The 25,989-nt window shown below is 27.2% G+C and overlaps 1 protein-coding gene across 3 annotated transcripts in view; it reads left to right on the plus strand.

Annotated features, from left to right (window-relative positions):
- LOC127290590 (lachesin-like) overlaps positions 1–25,989 on the plus strand; it is a 163,275-nt gene that overhangs the window by 108,359 nt on the left and 28,927 nt on the right. For all 3 annotated transcript variants that reach the window (XM_051319276.1, XM_051319278.1, XM_051319275.1), the window contains exons 2-3: positions 16,465–16,554; positions 25,737–25,837. In XM_051319276.1, the coding sequence (XP_051175233.1) occupies positions 16,465–16,554; positions 25,737–25,837 (191 nt within the window). The remainder of the gene's footprint in view (positions 1–16,464; positions 16,555–25,736; positions 25,838–25,989) is intronic.

Below are 25,989 nucleotides of genomic sequence, written 5' to 3' on the forward strand. Positions count from 1 at the left end.
CCTCCACCATTTTTCCAATTTCTGGAATAGAGCCGTCATGTTCTCTATGCGGTGAGAGTTTTAATCAAGGAAACAGCATTCGCGAGGTTCTCGTAAAGCTTCGTAAAACAGGCTTACCTGGCACCAGATTGAAGTACATTGTATATCAAGAAAAACGATTTACCAACTACATCAATTTCGAAAACTATTTATTTAGTCATGCTCGCAAAAATTTTTCCCTCAACTATATATTTTTCGAAGAAAAATTCATCTCAATATTTTTAAACAACTTGTCACATTGAAAGTTTTTTAATTTTATTAAATTGGATTTTCTGGAAAAAAAATATTTAAAACCACTTTCATTAGAATATTAATTTTTTTTAAAAAATTGTTCCACTTTTTTAAAAAAGCTACTTTCACATTAATTTACTTAAGAAATTATTGATAATAATATAAATATTATTCTTCCACTGTATTATATATTCACAATAATTTAATTTTTAATTAGAATTTTCTTTATTTGTTTCAGGTAAGTCAATTGGATATGACAGTAATTAATCGTCTTCAGCATAATATTATAATAACAAAAGAGGAATAATAAATCAGGAGAGAGAAAAAAAAAAAAGTAATATATGTTGAGTAAGTTTGAAAAATTGTTTCTTAAAATCGCACACTGCACGGTGCATGTCGACGCAAACGAAACACTGAATTGATGTTGCTGTTCCTTCTGAAAAATTCAGGCCATTCATTTTTATTTTGCCAACCTTAATTTGAGCTTTTGAATTTTTGATAAGGTATTTGCGAGGGGTTTTGTTATAAATTTGCCTTTTATTTCTGATTTTTTTTTCCACCCTCGAATCTTGACACTTGGCATTTTTTATTGATAAACTTTCCTTTTATCTTTGACGCGCAAATAATATTAAAAAAAAAATAAAGGGGAAACAAAATAAAATTTGAAGGAAAATATTTAACAAAATACACAATTTTATGAAAATAGGATTTTCTCTCATTATTTTCAGAATTTACTGGTAAATAATACGTAATGCTTATGATAAAAAAAAATTTCATTCGCTATTTTTTTAAAAATTATTTTCAATTTTTTCATAAAATTTTTTAATTATTTAATTTTAATTATACTATAATATTGGTAATAAAAAATTAAATTTTGAATTTACGTTAGTGAACTTGAATTAATGTGAAATAAAAAAGAAATTTTTCGTTTACTAAACTTGAGCTTCAATTTTCCTGTATGTGTCGCATCACACGACAATACACAAATCCTGAATGGTTTTCCGCTTTCCAACTTTCTGATTTAAAAAAAAAAGAAAAAAAAGAAACCGGGAGTCTTTTCAATTTGAAAGGGGACTTTTGTGAAAATTCGATTCTCATCGTCGTGGCTGGTCAAGCGATAAATTATGCTAGGAGCAATGTTGGAAACAAAAGAAGGTATATGGAAGCAGATTTGTGTGTAGAAGAATATAGGGGATAAGGGGAAGAGGTAAGGTTTGGTTGTGGGAGATAAACAAGTGGGTGCGCGATAGTGCAATCTTCCCAAGCAGTGTCGCGTTTTCCGGTTGGTCGATTCGGGCGCTGAGCTCAACATTCTGCCGATTCCCAATCCTAGTTGTTACCGGTTTCGTCTCTTCTATTCCCTTGTTCGCTCCTCTATATACCCCTTGGAACTGGCGGCAGTGGTACCCCGCATATCCCAGGAAAGCTTCGTCAGCGTGCGCACATATGTGAACTGATGTTTCGATGTGTTTGTGTGAACCTCTAACAAATACCAACCACAAAACCCATATATATATATATATATATATATATATATATATATATATATGTATATGTATAGAATATTCGAATTTCGCTGGACAAACGTTTCCGCTACTTTCACGACACAAAAAAAGGAGATTAGGAATTTAATTTTAAATTCTGACAAGAGATAAAAAAAAATATACATGAATTATTCTTTGGAATAAGAATTAGTGTTGATTTAATATCAGTAGTACAAGTGTATTTTAGTCAGACATTGGCAAATTTTTATAATTTTTGTACTAGTAGTAAAAGTCAGTTTCAGTCAGACATAACGTTTTAAATTCGACTATTTTTGTTTCTCAGTAGTACAAGTTTCTTTTAGTCAGACAAGATTTTCTAGTGATGCCTGTTATTTTTTTATAAGTAATAAAAACTAGATTTAGTCAGACAACATGTTTAAAATTAAAGTTACTTTTAGTATCAGTAGTGGAAGTCATTTTCAATCAGACATGGCATTTTCGATTTAAATTATTTTATTTTCAGTAGTACAAATAATTTCTAGTCAGACAGGATTGTCTGGTGCGTCACTAACTTTGTAATAAGTAGTAAAAATCAGATTTAGTCAGACATGAAGTTTAAATTCGCCATATTTCATTATCAGTAGTACAAATTAATTTTTGTCAGACTTTTCAAAACTTTTTCCTAAACGTGTATCAGTAGTACAAGTATATTTCAAGCAGACAAGAGGTTAAAAAAATTATGCCTTTTTTATGAATCAAAAGAATAAAGAAAAGTTTTTTTTTGCATTTTTTAAAGTTTTTTCTATTTATATAAATTTATTGTAAGTAGTACAAGTGTATTTTAGTCAGACATTGATACAATTTTCTCATTTGTTTATTAGTAGTAACAGTCTTTTTCAATCAGACACGAGGAATTCTGTTCGAAATATTTTAATTTTTAGTAGTACAAGTCAGTTTATGTCAGACATAATTTTTAAATTCTTCTAAGTAGTAAAAATCACTTTTAGTCAGACAATATTGAACTATTTTTATCTCAGTAGTACAAGAGTGTTGTAGTCAGACATAACGTTGTAAATTCGACTACTTTTGTTTCTCAGTAGTACAAGTGTATTTTAGTCATACAATATTTTTCAGTGATGCGTATTATTTTTTTATAAGTAGAAAAAATTAGATTTAGTCAGACAAGACGTTTAAAATTAAAGTTGTATTTTATATCAGTAGTTGAAATCAATTTAAGTCAGACATGATATTTTAGATTCAATTTACTTTATTTTTAGTAGTACAAGTAATTTTTAGTCAGACAGGATTTTCTGGTGCTCCACTAACTTTGTAATAAGTAGTAAAAATCAGATTTAGTCAGACATGAAGTTTAAATTCGCAATATTTCATTATCAGTATTAAATTAATTAATTTTAGTCAGACTTTTGAAACTTTTTCCTAAACGTATATCAGTAGTAACAGTATATTTCAAGCAGACAAGAGGTTTTAAATTCAACTTATTTTAGTTTCAGTAGTATAAATAAGTTTAAGTCAGACATGACTTTAAAAAATTCGTGTAACTTTGATGTAAGTAGTAAAACTCCGTTTAAGTCAGCCAAGATTTTATATCGTATTTGTCGAATATCAGTAGTAAAAGTCAATTTCAGTCAGACAAAAAGTTTTATATTCTTGTCATTCGACTAAATTGTAACAATTGTAATATTCTTGTTATCCCAGTACAAATTTAAAAATTTTTTTACATAATTGAAATTAATTTTTTCATCGATTACATATAAGTAGTACATGATTGTTTTAGTCAGACTTGACCAAATTCACCTAAATTGTGTTTCAGTAGTAAAAACCAAATTCAGTCAGCTATTTTAAGTTAACCTTATTCGAGTATCAGTAGTACAAATAAAATTCCAGTCAGACAAGATGCTTTAATTTCGAGTTATTTTAGTCTCAGTAGTAAAAATAAGTTTTAGTCAGACGTTATTCAGTATATTCAGTAATACACTACTTTTTGTCAGACACATTCTTTTAATTTTTTATCAACTGTAAATATTACTTGTAATCGAAAAATGATATTTTAATTTTTATTTATTTCAATTTCAGTAGTACAAGTAAGTTTTATCTAGACCAGTTTCAGTCAGAGTTTTATAACTCCAGGGCTTTTGATATCTATAATTAAATTGAGTTTTAGTCAGAAATCTATCAAATGCAGTGAAAAGATTTTATTTCGTTTTTTCAAACTCTTTTTAAAAAAAAAACGTAACTATTGATTGTTTTAAAAAGTAAAAAAAAGTGTATATTATTCACATTTCAACAATGGTAATTACGATGATACAATCGGGTTGAAATTTACAATCAGCAGTAATAACAATTTTGAAAAATAAAAAAATAATTCATACTCGGAAAGGAAACACAAGGATGTCAAATTTCAATGTTCAGAAACATGTGGGAAATATTGGAAAAAATCAAAGATTCGATAGCAATATTTTGTTACAAAATATCTCGTTTTATTCTCATTGTTTTCATACCATTTCCACTTTTATTCTCTTTTATTATACATATGGTTTCAAAACAAAAAGAGAATGAATGTCAGTAACAATAAAAAAAATTTCTATCATCATTCTTTTATATATACATTTACCAAATTATTTTCCATTAGTGAATATAGAATATAAATTTTTGTTTTTTTCTTTTTCAACAAGACTTTTTCAAATACTATGATAATTATATTAAATGGGTAAATTTCCAATTATTGTTAAGAATAACTTTCGTCTAATTGTTTGGTGATTAAAGATCTATTCTACATGAATAGATTGGGTAATAGTTAGTAACACGCTTGAGGCATTTTCGTAAAGTTGATTCACATTTAGAAACTTAAATTAGAGTTAATGAGAATATTTCACAATTGAGAATTGGAATATTTTGATTAGTCACCTATTTCCGATAATACCTTTAGCGACAAAATATTATGAATGCAAATAAAATTACAGTGATTTAATAAAAATTATTAAAATAATAAAAAAAAATAGAAATAAATGTAAAATATTCTCTAAATTGTATCTCGGAAATTTCTACGTGTGCAATGCACTCGAAACGTTTTGGATCAGTACAAAGATAAAACGGTAGAATATGAAAAAGAAAAAGTAAAGTCGGAAGTGCGACTTTTTACTTCAATATAAATACTTTTTGTATATTTCTTTAAAAAAGAAATGTCAAAAAAAGTACAATTTATTACATCTCCTTTTTTTATTCATAAAACTTCAAAGACCTTCTCAGTGATACAAAAAATTAATCAGTATCCAATTTTATCAAAAAAAATATATATAATTTTTCAAATTGAAAATAGAGATACAAAAAAAATTCCCTAAAATGATTGATGCAAAGATGTTTCGGTATTTTTTTTTTACAATGTCAGTCCGAAAAAGGCACAAAAAAAATCCACCTCCTAAAAATAATAAAAAAATACACATTTTAACCAAAATTGAAACTATTGAAGTGGACATTGAAAGTAATCCCTAGATGCATCGAACAAATCTACAAAATTGACAAGCCATCAAATATTTCATTTGTTGCAAAAAAAAATACTTTTTTTTTGTGTGTGTGTGACTGTAATAATTTTTTTTCCTTCTTTTAAAATGAATTAAAACTTGTCGATTACACTTCTAGTTTATTCCTTTTTACGCTTCTTTTTTTTCGATTATTTTATTCGTTTTGAAACGAAATTAAAAAAAAAAGTGATTGGCTAAAAAATACATTTTTTATGACTCACTATCTTTTATTAAAGACGAAAGCACTGAAATTCCATGTATATTGGATATTCGTGCGACTGAGATTTGGAGGGCGTTCGAAAGTTCATCCCTTGAATGTATTTGTATACATACATATATATGTGTAGGTGTATGTGCTGGCCTGGCATGATTCCCCCGACGATTCGTATGCAAATGTAGGACCGTTTATGTGTTACATACGTCCCCAAAAGAGGTCGGATGAACGCCTCGAGGTACGTAACGTGCTCTCTCTCTCTCTCTCTCTCTCTCTCTCTCTCTCTCTCTCTCTCTCTCTCTCTCTCTCTCTCTCTCTCTCTCTCTCGTTTTCCCAGTATAAGGTTGCAACGTTAGTATTTACCTACATACCTCCTTCCACGGAATAATGAAACCCGTTTGATGCCATCTTTCTTATATGAGTACACGAAAACATCGAGGCCGCTGAAAATAACCAAACAAACTCAAAGTCCTTTGTGTCCTTTTTTTTAGAAAAAAAAAAATCCCACATCGGAGCCAAGGAAAAGATTATTGTTAGCTTTTCTTTCTCCAAATGAGAATACATATACATATAACAAATACATTAATCAAAGAATAAGTAATAAATGAAAATTAAACAATACCAAAAGAGACAAATATTTGCATACAAATGGAATTATTTATTCTAAAAAAAAAAAAACTCAATTCTTTGTAAAAAAAAAATATATAAATTCTATGCAATATAAATTTTATAATATGGAATTTTATAAAAGCATTTGTCGTTTTTTAATCGTTTGAAGTTTTTAGTCACAGATTGTTTCAATACAATTTATTCAGTCAACGAGATTGCTTTTGCCTTTTCATTTTCTCGGAATTCAATACATGTTTTGGAATCAAAACGTTTTCTCTGTTATATATTCAGACATCTTCTTGTGAATTCTTTTTAATTAAAAACTTGACTTTACTACTATTTGAAATTGATCCTCGGTATAGTCGCTCTTTGGCTCTCTATTTGTGAAGTCTTAAACTTAATAAACAGAAGGCGATCGAGTGACGCAAAGGAAATTTCTTTAAATTTAAGAAAAAAAAAAGAAAAAAATTTTCCCTACTTTCTTAATACGACAAAACAAATCTTTCTTTTAATTAAAAAGAATCTTTTTTTTTTATTTTAAAATCGTTCTTTTTCTATTTCATTTTATTTCGTCGAATATAATTCGAAACAAAAGAAATTATAATTTGAAAAAAATGTTTATTTCTCCTTTTCTTCGTTGTTAAGGTCTACAATTTTTATAATTTTTGTACTAGTAGTAAAAGTCAGTTTCAGTCAGTCTGAACTTTTTAAATTCAACTTCTTTTGTTTCTCAGTAGTACAATTGAATTTTAGTCAGACATTTATAAATTTTTATAATTATTCTAACAGTAGTAAAAGTCAGTGTCAGTCAGACATAATGGGTCATTCTTCTATTTTTGTTTCTCAGTAGTACAACTGTATTTTAGTCAGACAATATTTTCCAGTGATGCCCGTTATTTGTTTCTAAGTAGTAAATACTAGATTTAGTCAGACATGACATTTTCGATTCAAATTATTTTATTTTCAGTAGTACAAGTAATTTTTAGTCAGACATGATTTTCTGCTGCGCTACTAAATTTCTAATAAGTAGGAAAAAAACAGATTTAGTCAGACATAAAGTTTTAAATTTGAAATATTTTATTATCAGTAGTACAAATTAATTTTAGTCAGACTCTTAAAAAAAATTTATTTTTCTCCTTTTCTTCGTTGTCATATAAAAATTCGAAATTATAATTTCAAAGAAAAATTATTTTTATTTCATTATCGGAATATAAAATTCGAGACAAAGGAAATAATTTGAAAAAATAGTGATTTTCTTTTTTTCAACGATTATTATCTAATCGAACAAAAGAATCAGATTGTTGAACTTTCAATAAATGAACGCTTAAAAAAAAGTTACGAACTCATTAGTTGGTGGCTCATTCGTGACACCTGGGACGTAAAGGTAAAAGGGAGACAAGAAAATAAGGACTTACCATGTTCAGAAAGTTCGAGAGAATCGGTAAAGAATCCCATCTTAATAGCACGTCATTTCAGATAAATTGCTTGGTCTCTCTCTTAAGAAACTGGTGAAAAACGTGATTCGAATTTTTTATGTCGTCAGCTTTCAACCCATCCTACCATTATATATCTTCATGATACCTTATCAAATAAAAATCAAAATCGTAATTCATCTCTCTCTTTATGTTATAATATCCCTTTAGTTGGATGTGCTTTGTAATAAAAGTCAAGGCAAACTAAAAATACAATTTTTTTTTTTTTAATAAATTTTTTTCCTAATATTACATCGATAGCAAGGGAAATTTATTATGCTATTGAATTAATTAAATTTCATTTACATCAATAGTGTACATGACATTTTTTTTTGAAAATGATTTGAAAATTTGTAAAAATTAATGATGCTTCATCTTTTTAAGATAATAAAAAAAATTATCTTACATGATACAATATAAAAATGTTCAGTTTGAATTTTTTTAGTAATTAAATTTTTGCTTTAAAAAAACAAACTTTTCAGTGATTTTCTTTGATTTTTCTTATATTGCAATGAACATACGTGAAAGTTTCATCCAATTTATTTGTTTACCTACTGCAAATTGGGCAAATATTCTAAATTGAACTACTTCTCTCTCGACAAGATTTAATAGGAACCTGGTTATTTGAGGTAATCAATCGACCTGATTAAAATTTATTTACATTAACAGGAGAGTGTTAGTTTAGGGGACAACTCAAACCTTTGGTGATACAATTTTGTCTATATAAATAATTGACGAAGCTAATTTAAAAAAAAAAAAAAAACTTTCAACCTTTTTTTAAAAAAAAAAAAAAAAGTTTACAAAAATCTGTAAATTTTATTGTAATTTGTGAGAGTAGAAGTGTTGGTGGTGGACTGGAAACAATGTTCGACGAAAATTTAGAACCCGGAAACTCGAGGTTAAATGTTACGACTAATTTAGCAAACATAGTGTCAGATAGCTTGATCGTTGGTGAAATTTGGAATCGACTGTTAAGCGACCTCCGTTGTTCAAGATCGCATTCGAGTGCCGTGTCAATATAAATGTAAATGTCATTGGGAACTACATGAACGCATACATCGAAAGTCCCTGGAGGACGATTGCACACGGAGAATATTGCAGATGGTCGTATGGGACATTCGCCGCAATTGAATTGCCCTACGGATTGGAACCTATAAATGCTGCTGCAGTCGGCACTTTATTTCACATATATCGGAAACCAAATGATCCTCGCCTCCAACTGCAAATTAACACCAAATTTTTCAATTTAAATCCATGTATAACATGCTAAAAATTTCCCATTACTCAAGCTTTTAATTATGGCAGAATATTTAATTTTTTCTGCTGAAAAATGATTTTTTTGGATACAAAATGAATCTATAGAATTTACAAAATGAATTTGTAATATTTACAAAATACAATGGAATTTTTATAAACTGTATAGTAATATTCACAAAACGAACTGAAATATTTACAAAATGATTTGGAATATTAACTACTAGTACAGTAATATTTACAAGATGAATTGTAATATTTACAAACTACATTGGAGTATGTACAAACTGTATAGTAAAATTTACAAACCCAGGTGGAAAAGTTCCCGGTAGCCACTAACAGTAGGTACTACCGGTAATTTTTCCGGGACATTTTGTAAATGTTACAATTAGTTTTGTAAATATTACAGTTCGTTTTGTGAATATTACTATACGATTTGTAATAATTCCAATCTCCTTTATAAATATTACAATTCGTTTTGTAAATATTACTATACAGTTTGTTAATGTTCCAAATCATTTTGTGAATGTTACAATTAGTTTTGTAAATATTACAGTTCGTTTTGTGAATATTACTATACGATTTGTAATAATTCTAATGTCCTTTATAAATATTACAATTCGTTTTGTAAATATTACTATACAGTTTGTTAATTTTCCAAATCATTTTGTGAATGTTACAATTAGTTTTGTAAATTACCGGTAGTGGCTACCGGTAGTCTAGGAAAAATTACCGGTTAGTGAATTTTCCGGAAGCGGGAGCGGTAATGACTACCGGTAGTCACTTCCGGGAACTTTACAACCTGGGAAACTAATTGTAATATTCCCAAAATGATTTGGAACATTAACAAACTGTATAGTAATATTTACAAAACGAATTGTAATATTTACAAAAGAACATTGGAATTATTACAAATCGTATAGTAATATTCACAAAACGAACTGTTAATATTTACAAAACTAATTGTAACATTCACAAAATGACTTGGAATATTTACAAATTGTAAAGAAATATTTTTTTAAAAACCGGATTGAAATATTTTGAAAATCGCATAAAAAAAATATTTCCTCTTTTAGCAATATGCATAAAATTTTTTTTTTTTTTTTTTTGTTAAAAATCGCAGATTTGCAATTGTCGCACTTTGGGGGTTGAAAAATAAAACTTTCCCTCTCAACGATATAGAGAATGGAATTTATTCTTTCGATTTGTATTGCAGGTGGAATTAATCGCAAACCACGAAAACGTGTAAATGAACTCGAGCACTTTTGCTGTGTGTTTCGAGAGCAATATTTTTCTCGTATCGAAGCATGCATCCGGGATTCGAGTACATTAATGCAGAGTACAAAAACGTTATCTTTGAGTAAAAACATTGGATTCTATATAGTATAAAATCTACTAACGACCGTTGGTTTTTTTCACCTCTGCTCATGTCATTGATTTTTCTTGTATATTTATTCATACTAAGGGCCATCACACATTTACTACAATACTCTGTGCAATTTGTATTTTACAATCCTTTTATTTTTTGAAAAAAAATATTCACCAGAATTTGTCGCCACGATTTTTTTAAGACCCATGACCAAAAAAAAATCGAAAATTAAAACAACGCTCAATGGAATAAAAATTTGAATACTTGAATAAATATCTTATTTTAAAAAAAAAATATCAAAGAAAATTTTAATTTTAGTAAATATTGTAAATTACTAACATTTATAAAGTTATTTTCTACACGATTTTTTTATTCTATAAACTATTCATGCGATTAAAATTGTTTAAAATAAACATTTATTATTTTATTATGTAAATTAGAACCTATTTGTTTTTCAATAGTTTCAATAAACGATTTTTCCAAACGAATAGTTATTTTTTTAATATTATAAACTAATTTCAAAAGCTGGTATTAAAATCCATTTAACGAACACACAAAAGAAATTTTTCACAAAAAAAAAAAACATTTTTTTCCATTGTTAAATAAAAATAAAAAACGAGACCCTAATTAAAAATCTGTTCTCATACACTTCCCTCCCCCCAAAAAAAAAAAGTTTATAAGCTTTTATTCACGATAAAAAAAAAAATTGCAAATCAATGAGTTTAAAAGTTAAATCATTCAATATCTCTTAATTAGGACCTATTTGGAAAAAAAATTATTTTATTTTTATTATATAGAGAGAAAAAATTTGCAGGAAATTTTTTTTTTTTTTTAATACTTTTAAACATTAGTTTAATTACATATTTTTGCATGTTAAAAAATTTTCGAGACGTGCAAAATGGAAATAAATGCAGTGTGAGAAAGTAGAAAGATGCGAAGGCAAGGAAAATGGAGCAGTTTTGATACGTTAATTTAAAAACTTGCACCGGTGTACACCTAGCATTCGTGTTAAGTTTTCATTTGGAGAGAAATGCAAGGCCAGAAACATTTGCTAGAAGTGGAATACTAGTGTCGTAAGAGAGCGAGGAGCGGATAAAAAGGGTCAGAGAGGGAGTGAGAGAGAGAGAGAGAGCCCCTATCACAGAAATGAGAGCTTACACGTGTGCGAACTTGGTACTCACGATTTCTCTATGTACAAAAAAAAAAAAAAAAAAAGTTTTTTCAACACAACTTTTTAACGTACCTTCGCTCTGTTGGACAACACTTTTGTACACAATCTTCCTGTTTCTTATAAAACTGAAAATTTTCCAAAATATCCTCCCCTAACAGTTAAGATACAATTTTCCCTTCTATTAATTAATTTTTCACTTAAACTTTTAATTACACTTAAACAAATAAAATTAAATTAAAATAAAAATAAAATTTTATTCCTAGAATTTTTATTTAATCGAAAAATTCGTCTAGAGTAAAATTTTTAATTAACCTAATTTTCATTTGGAATATGGATTAATTTTTTTTTAAGTGTGAAAAAAGGTAAAAAAAAAAATTAAAAAAGTGTAAATTATAATTTTTTTTTTTTTAATTATTGAAGGAAGAAATAAAAAAAAATTGAATAATAAAAATTCTCGGATAGTTTTTTTTTTTTCGTAGGCAAATACACTTTGGAGCAAATGGTCGATAGATAGTGAGAGAATTTTTACGAGTATCTCGCTCATCTTCGCCGTGATTTTATCTCCCACTTGAGACTCGTTGAAGCAAGAGAGGTTGGAAGGGTGAACGTGAAGCGCGGAATTCATGCTTCTATATAAGTTGTCTTAATTATCTTAACCCTCTTGTGAGTCGTGTTTCCTTCTCTTCTCACTTTATGACGCGCGTCCCGCACCTCGAAAATGGTGCTAGGGGGAAAAAAAAAAAAAAAAATTGGACGGTTATTAATTAACACTCGAGATGAAGAAAGGACCTGATGATGAATTAAATTAAATTGTTCCAACAATTTCATGTCAGATTATCGCGCACTGAAAACTGTTAGACAAAGTGCTTAATCAAACATTGAAACACTGACTACATTATATGAATTGAAAACTTAACGAATTTTATCAAAACTTATCTAAGCAAAAAAAAATGTTTTTTGTAATAATTATTTTTTTATAAAAATTATTATTTTGAAGAAAAGAATTTTTTATTATATTAATTTTATATTTCATGAGAATAATTTTCTTGACTTTGTTGAAAATAAACTTTCCAAGAATTTTTTCTTTTTACCTACACCCGAAGGTGTTTTTAACAGGTTCTGCTTTGTCTCAGAATTTTTTTTTTTCCTGCGATAAATTTAACTAATTCAAGTGGTACTATAGTTAAATGTACTGTGATAAAAATACCACGAACATAGACGATTTTGGAAAGAAAAAAAAAAGTCTAAAGTTTTGGGTAATAAAATATGTACCCTTCGAGTGTCGTTTTACTAAACTTGGAGCGATTAAATATTCCAAGTTTTCCATGACTACAATAGCGACATCAATGCCAAAATCACACAATATTTTTTTTTGAAATATATCCTATATTTTTTCCGTAAAAAAAATACCAATTTTTTGCCTCTTACTTTTTTTTCTTCTATAATCCTATTTTAACAAAAACAAAAAGTGATAATCGTGAAAATAACGAATTTTCACCAAAGTTTATTATTTCATTAAATGCATATATAGTAGAATAATATATTTTGTCTTTTGTTTAGTTTTCAACTTCTATTTGACTTCAAGAGCCAGAAAATTACTTGGATTCAGAAATGAATAGGTGTGCTGCTACATTTCATATTCATTATTGAGATAATTCTCTTTAAGCTTCTTTGTTTCCTAAAGTATAAAAAAATAACTTGGTTTTTGATTGTGAAAAATTGTATTTTTAAAAATGAAATTAGTAAATTCTTTTAAAAATAGTATTTCTTTGAAAAAATTATATAATAATTATTTCTTACGTAAAATTGATTAACTTATTTGTAAGCGAAGTTCTATTATGAAGCATCTTACAGATAAGTTTGTTTAACCATTTAATTTTACATAGGAAATAATTGTATATATAACACAAAAGAACTTGATTTGAATGGGTCATGATAAATGTTCATAGAATTAGAGAAAAGGGCTTTTTACAATATTACGAATGTAAGTTTTCGAAATGAAAAAAAAAAATGAATATATTATATATACAATAATATTAATATTAAGGAAAATTTCTCGAATAGAAGGAAATATTTCCTTTTCTCATTCAGCCAATTTTCGTCTTCGCGATTTACACCTAACCTCATTCTTGTAGTAATGCGGGTAATTTTCTCCTCTGTCATCTGCAAAAGCAATTATCTTCAAGCTGGTACGCGACTCGCATTAACGAGATGCATGAATCCAAGGAGAAAAGCATCGACAACGACTGCGCTCCTTCACAGGCAGAGAGAAAACGATAACACGAGAATCGTGAGAGTACAAAATTTAACGCAGTTAGACAGATTTTCCGTGTCGGTAGTTTAGCGAATATTCGTTTTTATGCACCTCCATATTTCATGGGCTCGTTCGAACACCTAATGGCGCTATTTGTTTTGATACTAACAGACTGTAAATAGAGTGCTTAATGCACTGTAAATTTCTACCCTCTCCCCCTTTTTTTTCATATACAGAAAAACACATATATATACATATTTACACAAACATATTTACATAAAACGTGCATTATTTAAAATTGATGCCCTCTTTTTTAGTCAACAATTTAGTTTCGTCAATTTGAATACCAAAAAAAAAATTTCTTTCACAATAAAATATCCTTCTCTATTTCACTGATATCTTTCGAAAACAAAGGTGTAACGATTTCTAATGCTATAAAAATAAGAATTTGTTACCCCTAATCGAATTTTATTAACCCAATACACGAAAATAGAAAAGTTTTACTACATATTTCCTTTTTTCTTTCTATTTAAAATGTAATAATAGAAAAATAATTCAAAGGTGTGTGTTGATTTAACCAATTTCACGTTTAAGAAATGAGAAAATTACTAATAGCATTTCGATGTAATAAACTTGGAAATTTATATATATATATATATAGTCTATAAATTCACAAGCACAGGGAAGTGTATAGTAAAATTTTAATTTCCATTAAAATCAGAGAAATCTAATATCAACTCTGTGAAATTTCTATTTTCACTCTAATTAAAAAGTGAAGAGTCAAGTATTGATTTGCCTGAAAATACGACAGTCATTTTAATGTGAATTCTCCAAGAGACTCTTATATTATATTTTATATATATATATATATATATTTGAGTAGAGAATTTTCTATCATTAGAAAATGTGTATATATATTTATTTAATATAAGGAATAAAAATTTAAATCTTATAAAAAATGTAAAATAATTTATTAGAATAGTAGATATAATGAAATACGATCTGGAAAATATTTAACATTTATAATAAATTGAATTTTATTAAAAAAAAAATACAAATCATTAATTTGGTTTTTGTTCTATATTTTTTTTTTTCATAAAATTTTTCTAATAATAAAAAATAATACTAACAATATTTTTTTACAGTTTTTTTTTTTATTTTTTTTTTGGAAAAGAAAGGTTTGCGACGTGTAAAATTGAAGTAGTGTCGTAGTTATGTTGAACTGGTTGTCGAACGTGAGTTGGAAACTTCAACACGACTTTAGTTCGACACGTTTTTGTCCGATAAGTTGGTTCGATTCGATTTTGGTTCAGATGAGCTTTCAAAGTACTTAGAAAAAGCTTCATCTGGAATTGAAAAATATCTACATCTTATATATATTGGAAAAAAGTACAGAATTAAAAATTAAATCTTTGGCGCTAAAATTTTAAAGTATTCTTGAAGTAATTTAATAATTATAGTAATCAATATAATGTAATATATTATATGTAATATATTATATGTAATATATTATAATATAATGTAATATAACATAGTATAATGTAATATAATAAATATAATATATACTATATTGTAATACATAGCATAATATACAGAAATAAAAGTGAAAAATACATAGAAAAAAAACGTGCAAGTAGTATAAGTCAATATTGTGTCAGCCAGTGAATAAACATGTTTATCAAAATGCGAAAAAACCAAATTACATTTTTTTTTTCATTTTCGCATTTAAAAATTTGTGATTTTAAAAAAAGAAATTTACAATAATAGAAATTGTCGAGTTGAAATCGAAAAATTTTTGACAAGTAAACGCGGTGCAGTAAAAAATAAATTAGTGACGAGTATTGCGTCAATCATATTCACTTTTCATTTGTCAATCTTTATTTATTATTTTCCAAAAATTATGATTTCATTTTCAATTGTTCGCTATCTGAAGAATAAAATATATTTCTAAAAAATAAAAAAATTCTTTAACTTTAAAACAAAAAATAAAAAACTTAATTAAAATCATATTTTTTCTTAATTAGGATTTATTTTACCTTTTTTTAAACTAAAAAAAAATTTGCTTTCATTTAAAATCATTTTTTTTTAATACATTTATAAAAAAAAATGTAAATATTGTACTAGATCGAGTGGGTGTAAAGGAGCATATAACAATAGAATTCCACGTTATTTATAACAATGAAATATTTCAAAAAGTTAAATGAAATAAAAGTAGAGGGAATTTTTCATGTTAAATTTGGATTTGGTTATATATATATATATATAAATATACATGTTTTATTTTGATGAATAGGAAACACGCAGATGGGATGATGTGTGTATAAATTGCACAATAAGCACGAATGATTTTGGTTAGTGGACCAGTTTGCAAAACGATGTATTCGACATACAAAATCAGCAAGATCAGTATGGTTACTGTTGTCATGTGCTCCCGAGGTCACGAACTTCACTCCCCCCCCCCTTCCCCCTCTTTTCATCCTAATTTGTGTGACAGTGATTCTACGCAGTGAATGCATGTTCTCCACATCAACGGTTGACCAAAATCACACGTATCACACTGTATATATACATACATATATATAATATATATATATATATATATGCAGTTCACCTTCATCATTCTCATTGTATTCGACATTTATCTTCCGTCAATTTCAACCCAATATTTTTATCATCTTTCAAAATACTCATTATTCATTGATATTACCAAAAAAATCCTGAAATTTTGAATCAATGTCTAATTTATTTTTGATTCTGTTCAAACAAAATTATTAAAAATTTTTTTCCACAATAATGAAAAATAAAAATGATTTCTTTAATTTTTACAGGACGGCAGGCGAGAAATGTTCAAATTCATGGAAAATCTGCAAATAATCATGGGACTCACGATATTGCAACGGTTGATGATTTCACGAACGGTAAGAAATTTTTTTTATTATAACATTTCATAAAGATTAAATCTTAATAAAAATATCTTCAATATTAATTTTGTAATAAAGATATATATTTGCGCTTATATGTCAAGTGAATATTATAATATTGTTTACATTTTCCATCATTGCAATATTAATGTACATTTCTATATGCAAAGCATAAACTATTTTAATATATAATATCCTTGGTTCGTTGGCGTTACTATAATCATCTAAATAGTTAAGCTAACTTGGTAAAATACAACTGTCATGGTGCTTTATTATGTAATCAAGGAAGATGACATTGTTTGTCAATTTACAATGCCACAACACTATTATTATTATCATTATTATTATTATCAATCGTGTACTTAAACAACATAAATTAAATAATTTTATACCTTCTCATCAATTGGTATATTGAAAGACCCTCACTAAAATTATATTCACGATTATTGCTTGTTGGGACCAATATGAAAATTACGTTCACTGCAAATCGCAAACACATTTTCCGAATTGCTTCGATTATTATTAATTTTCACATAATTTATTTAAATTTCCATTATTTCATATATTTAACATATTTTATTTTCAAAATGATTTTAATAAATATTTAAATAAATATTTTTTTATTAAAAAAAATGTGAAAAAACTTAACTCTTTTGTTTTAAATATTTATTCAATTGTTAAATTTTTAGTAAAATTTGACGAGGACATTTTATTTCTTTTACGTTTATTATTATTATTATTATAAAGGAAAATTGAAATTTAATGAGATTTCAAAGGACATATATAATGAAATTTCGAAGTTTCAAAAAGCAAAATTCCAAGAGCGCGACGCAGTGAATGCACCTCGCAAAAGATGACGAAGTACTGGAACCAGAGTATGAATATGAATAAGAAGACTGAAAAGGGATAAAGCCGAGAAGAGGCGAAATAAAATAATCTCTCTCTCTCTCTCTTTTCGTACAAAAATCCTTTTTTTTTTTCTCAACGAATATCCGGCCACAATTGCGCGTCAAGTGCTTCCGTTAGATTTCCAATTTCTATAAAAAATTTTCTTTACTAAAATTGACAGCTAAAAAAAAATCTCATTTGCAAATTTTTATATTCACTTTAAGCGAATTAGATTTTTATTTCTAACCTTATGGAATTTTAAATAAATGACTAAAAATTAATTTATCTATTTTCTAGGGTAAAAAAAAAATTATTAAAATATTTTTTTGGAAATGGATTTAAATATTTGTATATATGAATGAGAGTAAATATTTCCCCATGATAAATCGTTTGAAAATTGTGTAAATAATGATATATGAAAGTTTGCCAATATATGAAATATATACCGCAGTTATTAAAAGAGATACCCCCGTCTCTCTCTCTCTCTCAAGTTTATATATTTTCTTGTTGAAGGAAATTAATTTTTAAGCACACATAAATTCCATTTCACTTGTATTTTTTTTTCCCCTCTGACATAGCGACCTCTTTCATCTCTCCTTTTGCACAGCTATTCTACCTGCAAATCGCTACCAGATGGGGAAAATTGAATTAGTCACAGCCACACTTATAATTACAACCGCTACTGCCTTCGGTCTCTCTCTCTCACTCTCTCTCTCTCTCTCCCATCCTTCGCTTCGCTGATTTCACGAGCGGCAAGCGTGCGGTAATAGCAGTAATTTTTCCAACGTTAATTTCATGCAAAAGTTTCCAGGTTCGCCGAGTCTACACAGTCTATTGGTCTTTTTGGCCTAGAATATGCCGGATACAAACCGAGAGAGAGAGAGAAAGAGAGAAAAATAGATATTTAACTGTAGAAAAAATTCACTGGCAATCTTTCCTCGTGGCAAACCTCCAGCAAGAAGAGAAGGATCCAAATGCGAAAATCGTAAAAAAAAAATGCCTTCTTGCTTTTAGAAATAATGAATAAGGATCCTCAAGAAATATGTTTTTATTTTTAATTATCAAATCGAAAAGTCGTTCTTTTAACCCCTTCGCAGTCCAGTTAAAAATCGCTGGTGGGCCTAAAACGGTCCGAAAAAAAAGTTTCCAAAAAAATATGACTTCATCATATTTAAGGTTTTTGTGGTCGCTGAATTCGAATTTGAGGTCAGTTTTTCAAAATTCAAAATGGCGGATCCAATATGGCGGACAAATTTTTAAAAAATCAAACCGATTTGCCTGAAATTTGTTACTCAGGGGTTTTTGTGGTCGATGAATTCGAATTTGAGGTCAGTTTTTCAAAATTCAAAATGGCGGATCCAATATGGCGGACAAATTTTAAAAAAAAAAATTTTTAAATTTGTCCGCCATATTGGATCCGCTATTTTAAATTTCAAAAAACCGACCTCAAATTCGAATTGAGCGATCCCAAAAACCCCCGAGTAACAAATTTCAGACAAATCGGATTGATTTTTTAAAAATTTGTCCGCCATATTGGATCCGCCATTTTGAATTTTGACAAACTGACCTCAAATTCGAATTCAGCGACTACGAAAACCCCCGAGTAACAATTTGTGGTCAAAACGCATTAATTTTTAAATTATCCACCATATTGGATCCGCCATTTTGAATTTTGAAAAACCGACCTCAGATTCGTAATCAGAGACCCCGAAAACCCCTGAGCAACGAGTTTCATGTAAATCTGATAAATTTTAAGTTTTCATGGTCGCCATTTTGGGTCCGCCATTTTGTTTTTTTGAAATCTGACTTCAAATTTGGATTCAGCGACCCCAAAAACCCCCGAGTAACAAATTTCAGGCGAATCAAATTAAATTTAGTATTATTTTTTTGCGATGGCCATATATGGCCACTTGCACAAAGGTGGCACGACTTTTTCTGGCCACATATGGGCCCTGGACTGTCAAGGGGTTAATGATAATTTAACATTTTTTTTTTGCGCTTACGAGCGAATAGGAGAATAGTAGTATCGCAGCGCCATCTGTTGAATATTTTCTATCAGAAATCCAGTACCAAATTCGAAAACGAATTCTAAAGGGTCATTCCATTTTATTTCACCTATAGTCGTTGCAGCCTATTTTTAGAAAAATTTAATATTTTTTATTAATGACTTTGAATATCCGTACAATTCATTTTTGACAATTATTTTATGAAATTTTTTTTTATTTACGTTGAAATTTAGTTTTTAAGTTGAGTTGAACGGAAAATAGGTTAGTTTGACAGCTTTGGAAATTTTATAAAAAAGAACAGAAATAATTTAGTTATTAAAATTTTTTTCATTGATATTTGTTGAAAATAGTCTAATTTACCAACATGTTAATTGATAATTGTGTAAAAAAGCCAAAATACTACGTGAAAATTAATATTCAAACTTACCTGTAAAATGTCAAAATTTGTCACATTTTATTTATATTTTCCAAGAAAGTTTATAAATATTATAAAATTCATTACTATCTAACAATAAGTACTTTCCAAGAACTTTCACATGATATGTTGGCTTTCTATTTTTATAATATAGAAATATGTGAAATTTTACCTTGAATCTTGAACTTTTGAGGATTTTATCTGATTTTGAACACTTATATCTTCGCAGGCGATTAATGAAAAAATCCTATTTTGGTTTTAAAATTTAAGTTAAATCTTCTTTATTCATCTTATCAAAATTTGATGATGGAGAACGAGCTACTTTTGATTTTTATTCACTTTAAAAAATTCACCGTAAAATACGAATTTGAAGGTTAAAAAACAAGTATTTTTATAAATAAAATTCATACAAATAAATCTATATTGAGAAAACCAACTTCAGTTTTATAAAATTACTTGTTTTTTAACCTTTAAATTCGTATTTTAAGGTGGATTTTTTAAAGTAAATAAAAATCAAAAGTAGCTCGTTCTCCATCACCAAATTTTGATAGGATGAATAAAGAAAACGTAACTTAAATTTTAATACCAAAATGGGATTTTTTCATTAATCGCCTGCGAAGATATAAGTGTTTAAAATCTGATAAAATCCTGAAAAGTTCAATATTCAAGGTAAAATTTCACTTTTTTTTATATTATAAAAATAAAATGCCAACATATCATGTGAAAGTACTTGGAAAGTACTTATTGTTAGGTAGTAATAAATTTTATAATATTTATAAACTTTCTTGGAAAATATAAATAAAATGTGACAAATTTTGACATTTTACAGGTAAGTTTGAATGTTAATTTTCACGTAGTATTTTGGTTTTTTTTACATAATTATCAATTAACATTGGTAAATTAGACTATTTTCAACAAATATGAATGAAAAAAAATTTACTAACTAAATTATTTCTGTTCTTTTTTATAAAATTTCCAAAGTTGTCAAACTAACCTGTTTTCCGTGCAACTCAACTTAAAAACTAAATTTCAACCTAAATAAAAAAAATTTCATAAAATAATTGTCAAAAATGAATTGTACGGATATTAAAAGTCATTAATACAAAATACCAAATTTTTCTAAAAATAGGCCGCAACGACTATAGGTGAAATAAAATTGAATGACCCTAAATTATAATTTTTTTTTTTTAATACTTTTTGGCTATTAATTAATTATTTTTAACTATTTAAAAAAATATATAAAAATTCTCATATGTGAAAATATTATTTTCTTCAAAACAAAAAAAATATTAAAAATAACAAAATTCCCTCTATGTTTAATCTTTTTCTTTTGATATTAAATCTTGAAGTTTATCTGCAGTTGGTTGTTTTTCTTCTCCTTTTTTTTTGTGCACCGCAAACTACAATGGTATTTTAAAATAACATAGAATGAATTTAAGGTGAACGGATGAGATTTATTCAAATACATGTAAGCGTAGTTATGAGGTGCCTTGGAAACAGCGTGTATATATATATATATATGTGTATGTATAAACCCCCCGTGCCCGAGAGATGTAAGCGTTTTATGTGTTCGATGTAGAAAAGCTCCGGAGAGTGGGACTTTTAGGATTTTGATAAGACGATCGTTTTTCCACTCGGTGACGTGAGATTTGCGATTCTTGAATGTGGTTTCTCGAAGCAGTAAAAAGTCGAACGAGATTTTCTCACGATGCGCGCGAGACCACACGACTATTTCTAGAAAGAGAGAGAGAGACTATAAATGGAACGTTTTGCGACTCACCCAGCATCGATCACTTTACATATCATCAAAAAAAAAGAAGGAAAAAAAACGATTCGAAATAACCTTTCTTTTCTCATCTAGAAATAATCACTAGAATTTCATCGGATTATTTAATTTTGAAATTTACTTTACATAATTTTACAATTACAAATTTAGAAAAATTTTTGCTTCCTGAATTAAAAAAGAAGAAAAAGTTCCCGCCATTAAAAATATCAAAAGACGTAAAAGGTAAACAAAAAATAAAAATAGAGTTTGATTTTTAACCTGTCATGGATTTAAAATGCAAATAGGGAGGTAAGAAAAAAAAAATTTCAAAATAAAGTTTAAAAATCGCTGAATCATGTGATTTCTTTTCTTTTATTTTTTTTTTTTCGGTGAAAAAAAAGGTTATTCATCGCGATTCTTGGTTTCCATTCGCTTTGCATTTCACTTAGTCAGAAAGAAACCCTCCGTTAAGTAAACATCGTCAATGTAGTAACGTTAGGAGGAAAAAAAAAAGAGGTAGAGGCCGGACAAAGAAAGGCAGGGCTCTAACGAGAATCCATTGCTTTTGAAAGCCTCGAGCTCCTTTCTTCGCCTTCTCTCTCTGACATGAAAGACTCTCACATGTATGTGTGTGTGTGTGTGTGTGGGTATGCGGTTAGGGTCGACGGTGCTAAGAAAACACTCTACTATGGTCTCTGAATCCATGGTCAAACTGGACGTAAGCGGATATAGACATAGACGTAAATCCTCACAAACAAAAACCAGAACAACTAACTAATTCCATTACAAAACGCTTTTAAGCGCGTGTGTTTCGTTTTCTTTTCTTATATATTTTACTAAAAAGAAATATCCTAGTTTTTTACAAAAGAATTTATTTAAAATATTACAATTAAAATGATAAAATTAAAAATTATTTTATTATAAAATAAAAATAATATTAAAGTAATAAAAAAAATAAAATAAAAATAATAAAAATAATAAAGAAAGTAATGAAATTAAAAATTAAAAAAAGTAATTAAAATAGTTTAGTTGAAATAAATAATAAGTGTCTAAAATTAAGTGTTCTGTTTAATGAATGTCTGACTAAAATATGTTTATACTACTTAAATTCATATTAACAGGATTCAACACGACCAAATATAATAAATTTTAATTTGATAATGCAATATGTATGTCATAAACAGGTGGAAAATGTGACAATTGTCTGACTTAATACAGATTGTTCTACTTGTACAGTTTGTTGGAGAATTATAATTTACTACTTGAATGTATTTTCATTTTTTGTTATAATGTCTTTTTGGAAAACATTTTTTTTTTGTGATAAATTATAATGACAAGGAAAATAGAATTAGGATTTATTTCTACAATTATAGTAATAATTATTATGTCTGACCAAATCGTGTTTGTACTACTTCGATATTTTAGGCAATTTTTAAATATTTTCTAAAAGTAAAAAAAAAGACAGAATTTTTCAAATTGAAATACATTTTTCGAAACTACTTTTTATTTTAAAAAACTTTTTTCGTCTGACTAAAACATGTTTATACTACTTAAATTTTTATTCACAGATTTCAATGTTAGGGTAACGCGACCAAATATAATAAATTTTCATTTAAAAATAAATTAATGTATAACATAAGCATATGGAAAATGGGCTAATTGTCTGACTTAAAATAAATTGTTCTACTTATACAGTTTATGAATATATTATAATATACACGCAAGTAAAATCCAGCATTATTCAAAATTTTCGATTTTTTAAATTTAAGAGATAATCCTTCGGGAATACCGCCAAAGTACCTATTAACCCGAAAGGATCAAAAAATGTATAACACACTTTTTGATTGGTCCAGCAGCTAGGTCACGATAAATTTTGGATTTTTGGAAAAATTTTCGACATTTTTCGAAACAGTAAATTATAATGTCTCTAAAATTGTTTAAATTTAATTAAAGATTATTATTACTTTTTTTTAACTAAATAAATAATAAATGTCTGATCAAACTGTGGTTTTACTACTTACTGCGTTATAACGCCAATTATCTTTTTTTAATCGTTTCATAATTATTATTGTGTGCCAATTAAAATTGCAATTAAATTCATAACCATTTAAATGCTAAACAATATTTTGCAAATTATCATGTGAATTTAATGTGCACTTCTGAGTGTATAGGAAATTTTGGAATAAATGTAAAATTTTAGAGTGAACATGTAAATTTACATATAGAAATATTACCCACAGATATATAACTATGATATATACTTTGGGGGTAGAAAATTTACATTAGAAGTTATGGTAAATTTATCTTAGTATTGAATCTAGGAAAATTTACGACATCAGAGAACAATCTCTAGGAATATTATTAACAATGTAAATTTACTTATAACTTAAGATTTACTTTTACGCTACTTTGAACGAGTCATTAAAATTAATTAATTATTTTTTTTTTTATTTCAAATAAATATTTATTGGTTCTCAAAAAACTTTTAGTTGATAAAACCAAAATTTTGGTGTTTCAATTATTTTTTTAATTGTATTATAACAAAAAATAAAAAAATATAAAAAAGTTTAATAAAATATAAAGTGAAAAAAAAGTGAGATTTAATTGATATAAAATATTTACGCTATAACATAATAATCTTAATGGCAATAAAAATGATTGATTACACGTGCTAAAGTGGAAGTTTGTGAAGGAGGCTATTCGAAAGTTATAGTGCTTAGTTAATTCCTGTACATTCCCGTGGCGACCATAACATTCCCGAGGTTATACCGGTACTACGAAATTCATGTCTATTAAAGACAGTCGTTACAGCGTTGCAATGTACACCATGATCCGTCGTATGGGTTTCTATAACCATTTCGCATTAGATGTACGTCGAAAACACGTCCGCGTTACGGCACTATATTACACACCGTTACACACGCCTTGTTTATATACCATCAGTAGTAATATTTCGTAAACGAATATACATGTTCATTTCTAATGATAAAACTAACTGTTATAATTTCGACAGTCAAATCAATTTATATTCTATATATGTTTGTAAATTTAAGCTCAGACAATTATTTCACATTAAATATACACAAAATGAATAATTAATAATAATCACAAAATTTAGTAAAGAATTTTCAATATTTTAATCTTATCAAACATTTTTAGTACTATTGATATAAAAATTAAAAACATTTTAGTCTGACAGTAACTGTTTTGTACTACTAGTAAATACAACTAATTCTAAATAGTTTTGTGAAACTAAAACAGTGTTTCACTGCTTGTAAAAATAGTAATAGTAAAAAAAATGCAAAATATTTTAGTCTGACTAAAATTTTATTTTACTACTGAATAAACAGTTTTGTCTGACTAATCATTTTTATTACTACTGATACAATTATGATAATAACTATTAATAGTTTATTCTGAATATTTTACTACTAATATAAGAAATTGAGAAATTTCAGTCTGACTAAAAATGTCTTTTACTACTGATTTAAAAGTTTACTTCGTCCAATTCTTTTTCATTACTAATCCAAAACTGATGATAATTAAGAACAGTTTAGTCTGACTAAACCTGCCTTTTACTACTGAAACTGTTTGTGATGTTGTAAATACTTTAGTATTTGTAGTCTGACTCATAAAGTCTTATACTACTTATACTGACTTCAACTACTAGTAGTACAAGTCAATGTTCTATATTAAAAATAGAGAAATTTAATTACTGTCTGACTAAAATTGTATTTTACTACTAAATACAATAACTACACACTAAAAAAGAAATCTTGATTTCAGCCTATTTTTGAGGCTGAATTTAAGGTGTAAACGGAGTCAGACCAATTAAAAAAGGACAAACTTATGCAAAATATATGGGCTTAATTTAAGGTGTAAACGGTTTAAGACTTTGTTTTTACTGTGTAACAGTAATTCGAATTTGCAATAAATATTTTCAAAAAAATTTGCTCTTCGAAACAGTTACTGAATTTATTATTATTTTGTGAATATATTTCCATTGACAAACAAAAATATTATATTACATAAATCTATTCTTGAATTAAAATTCGAAAAATTGAATTAAAAAAAAAGTAATAATAATTATAAATTTTGTTTATAGATTCACTGCCAAGATTTGCAGAGCCAATACCAAATGTGACAGTGAGCATAGGGCGAGACGCCCAACTATCTTGCGTTGTCGACAATCTACGAAATTTTAAGGTAAACTTTAAAATTTTTTTAATTATTAATTAATTATTAATAAATTATTAATTAATTGTCATTAAATTATTAATTAATTGTCAATAAATTATAATTTGAATAAAAAAATTTGAATAATAATTTCCTTAAGAAAACGAATTTTAATTATAAAT

Source organism: Leptopilina boulardi, unplaced genomic scaffold, assembly GCF_019393585.1.
Source record: "Leptopilina boulardi isolate dan_hultmark-lab unplaced genomic scaffold, ZJU_Lbou_2.1 LbouV2_72, whole genome shotgun sequence".
Classification (NCBI taxonomy): domain Eukaryota; kingdom Metazoa; phylum Arthropoda; class Insecta; order Hymenoptera; family Figitidae; genus Leptopilina; species Leptopilina boulardi.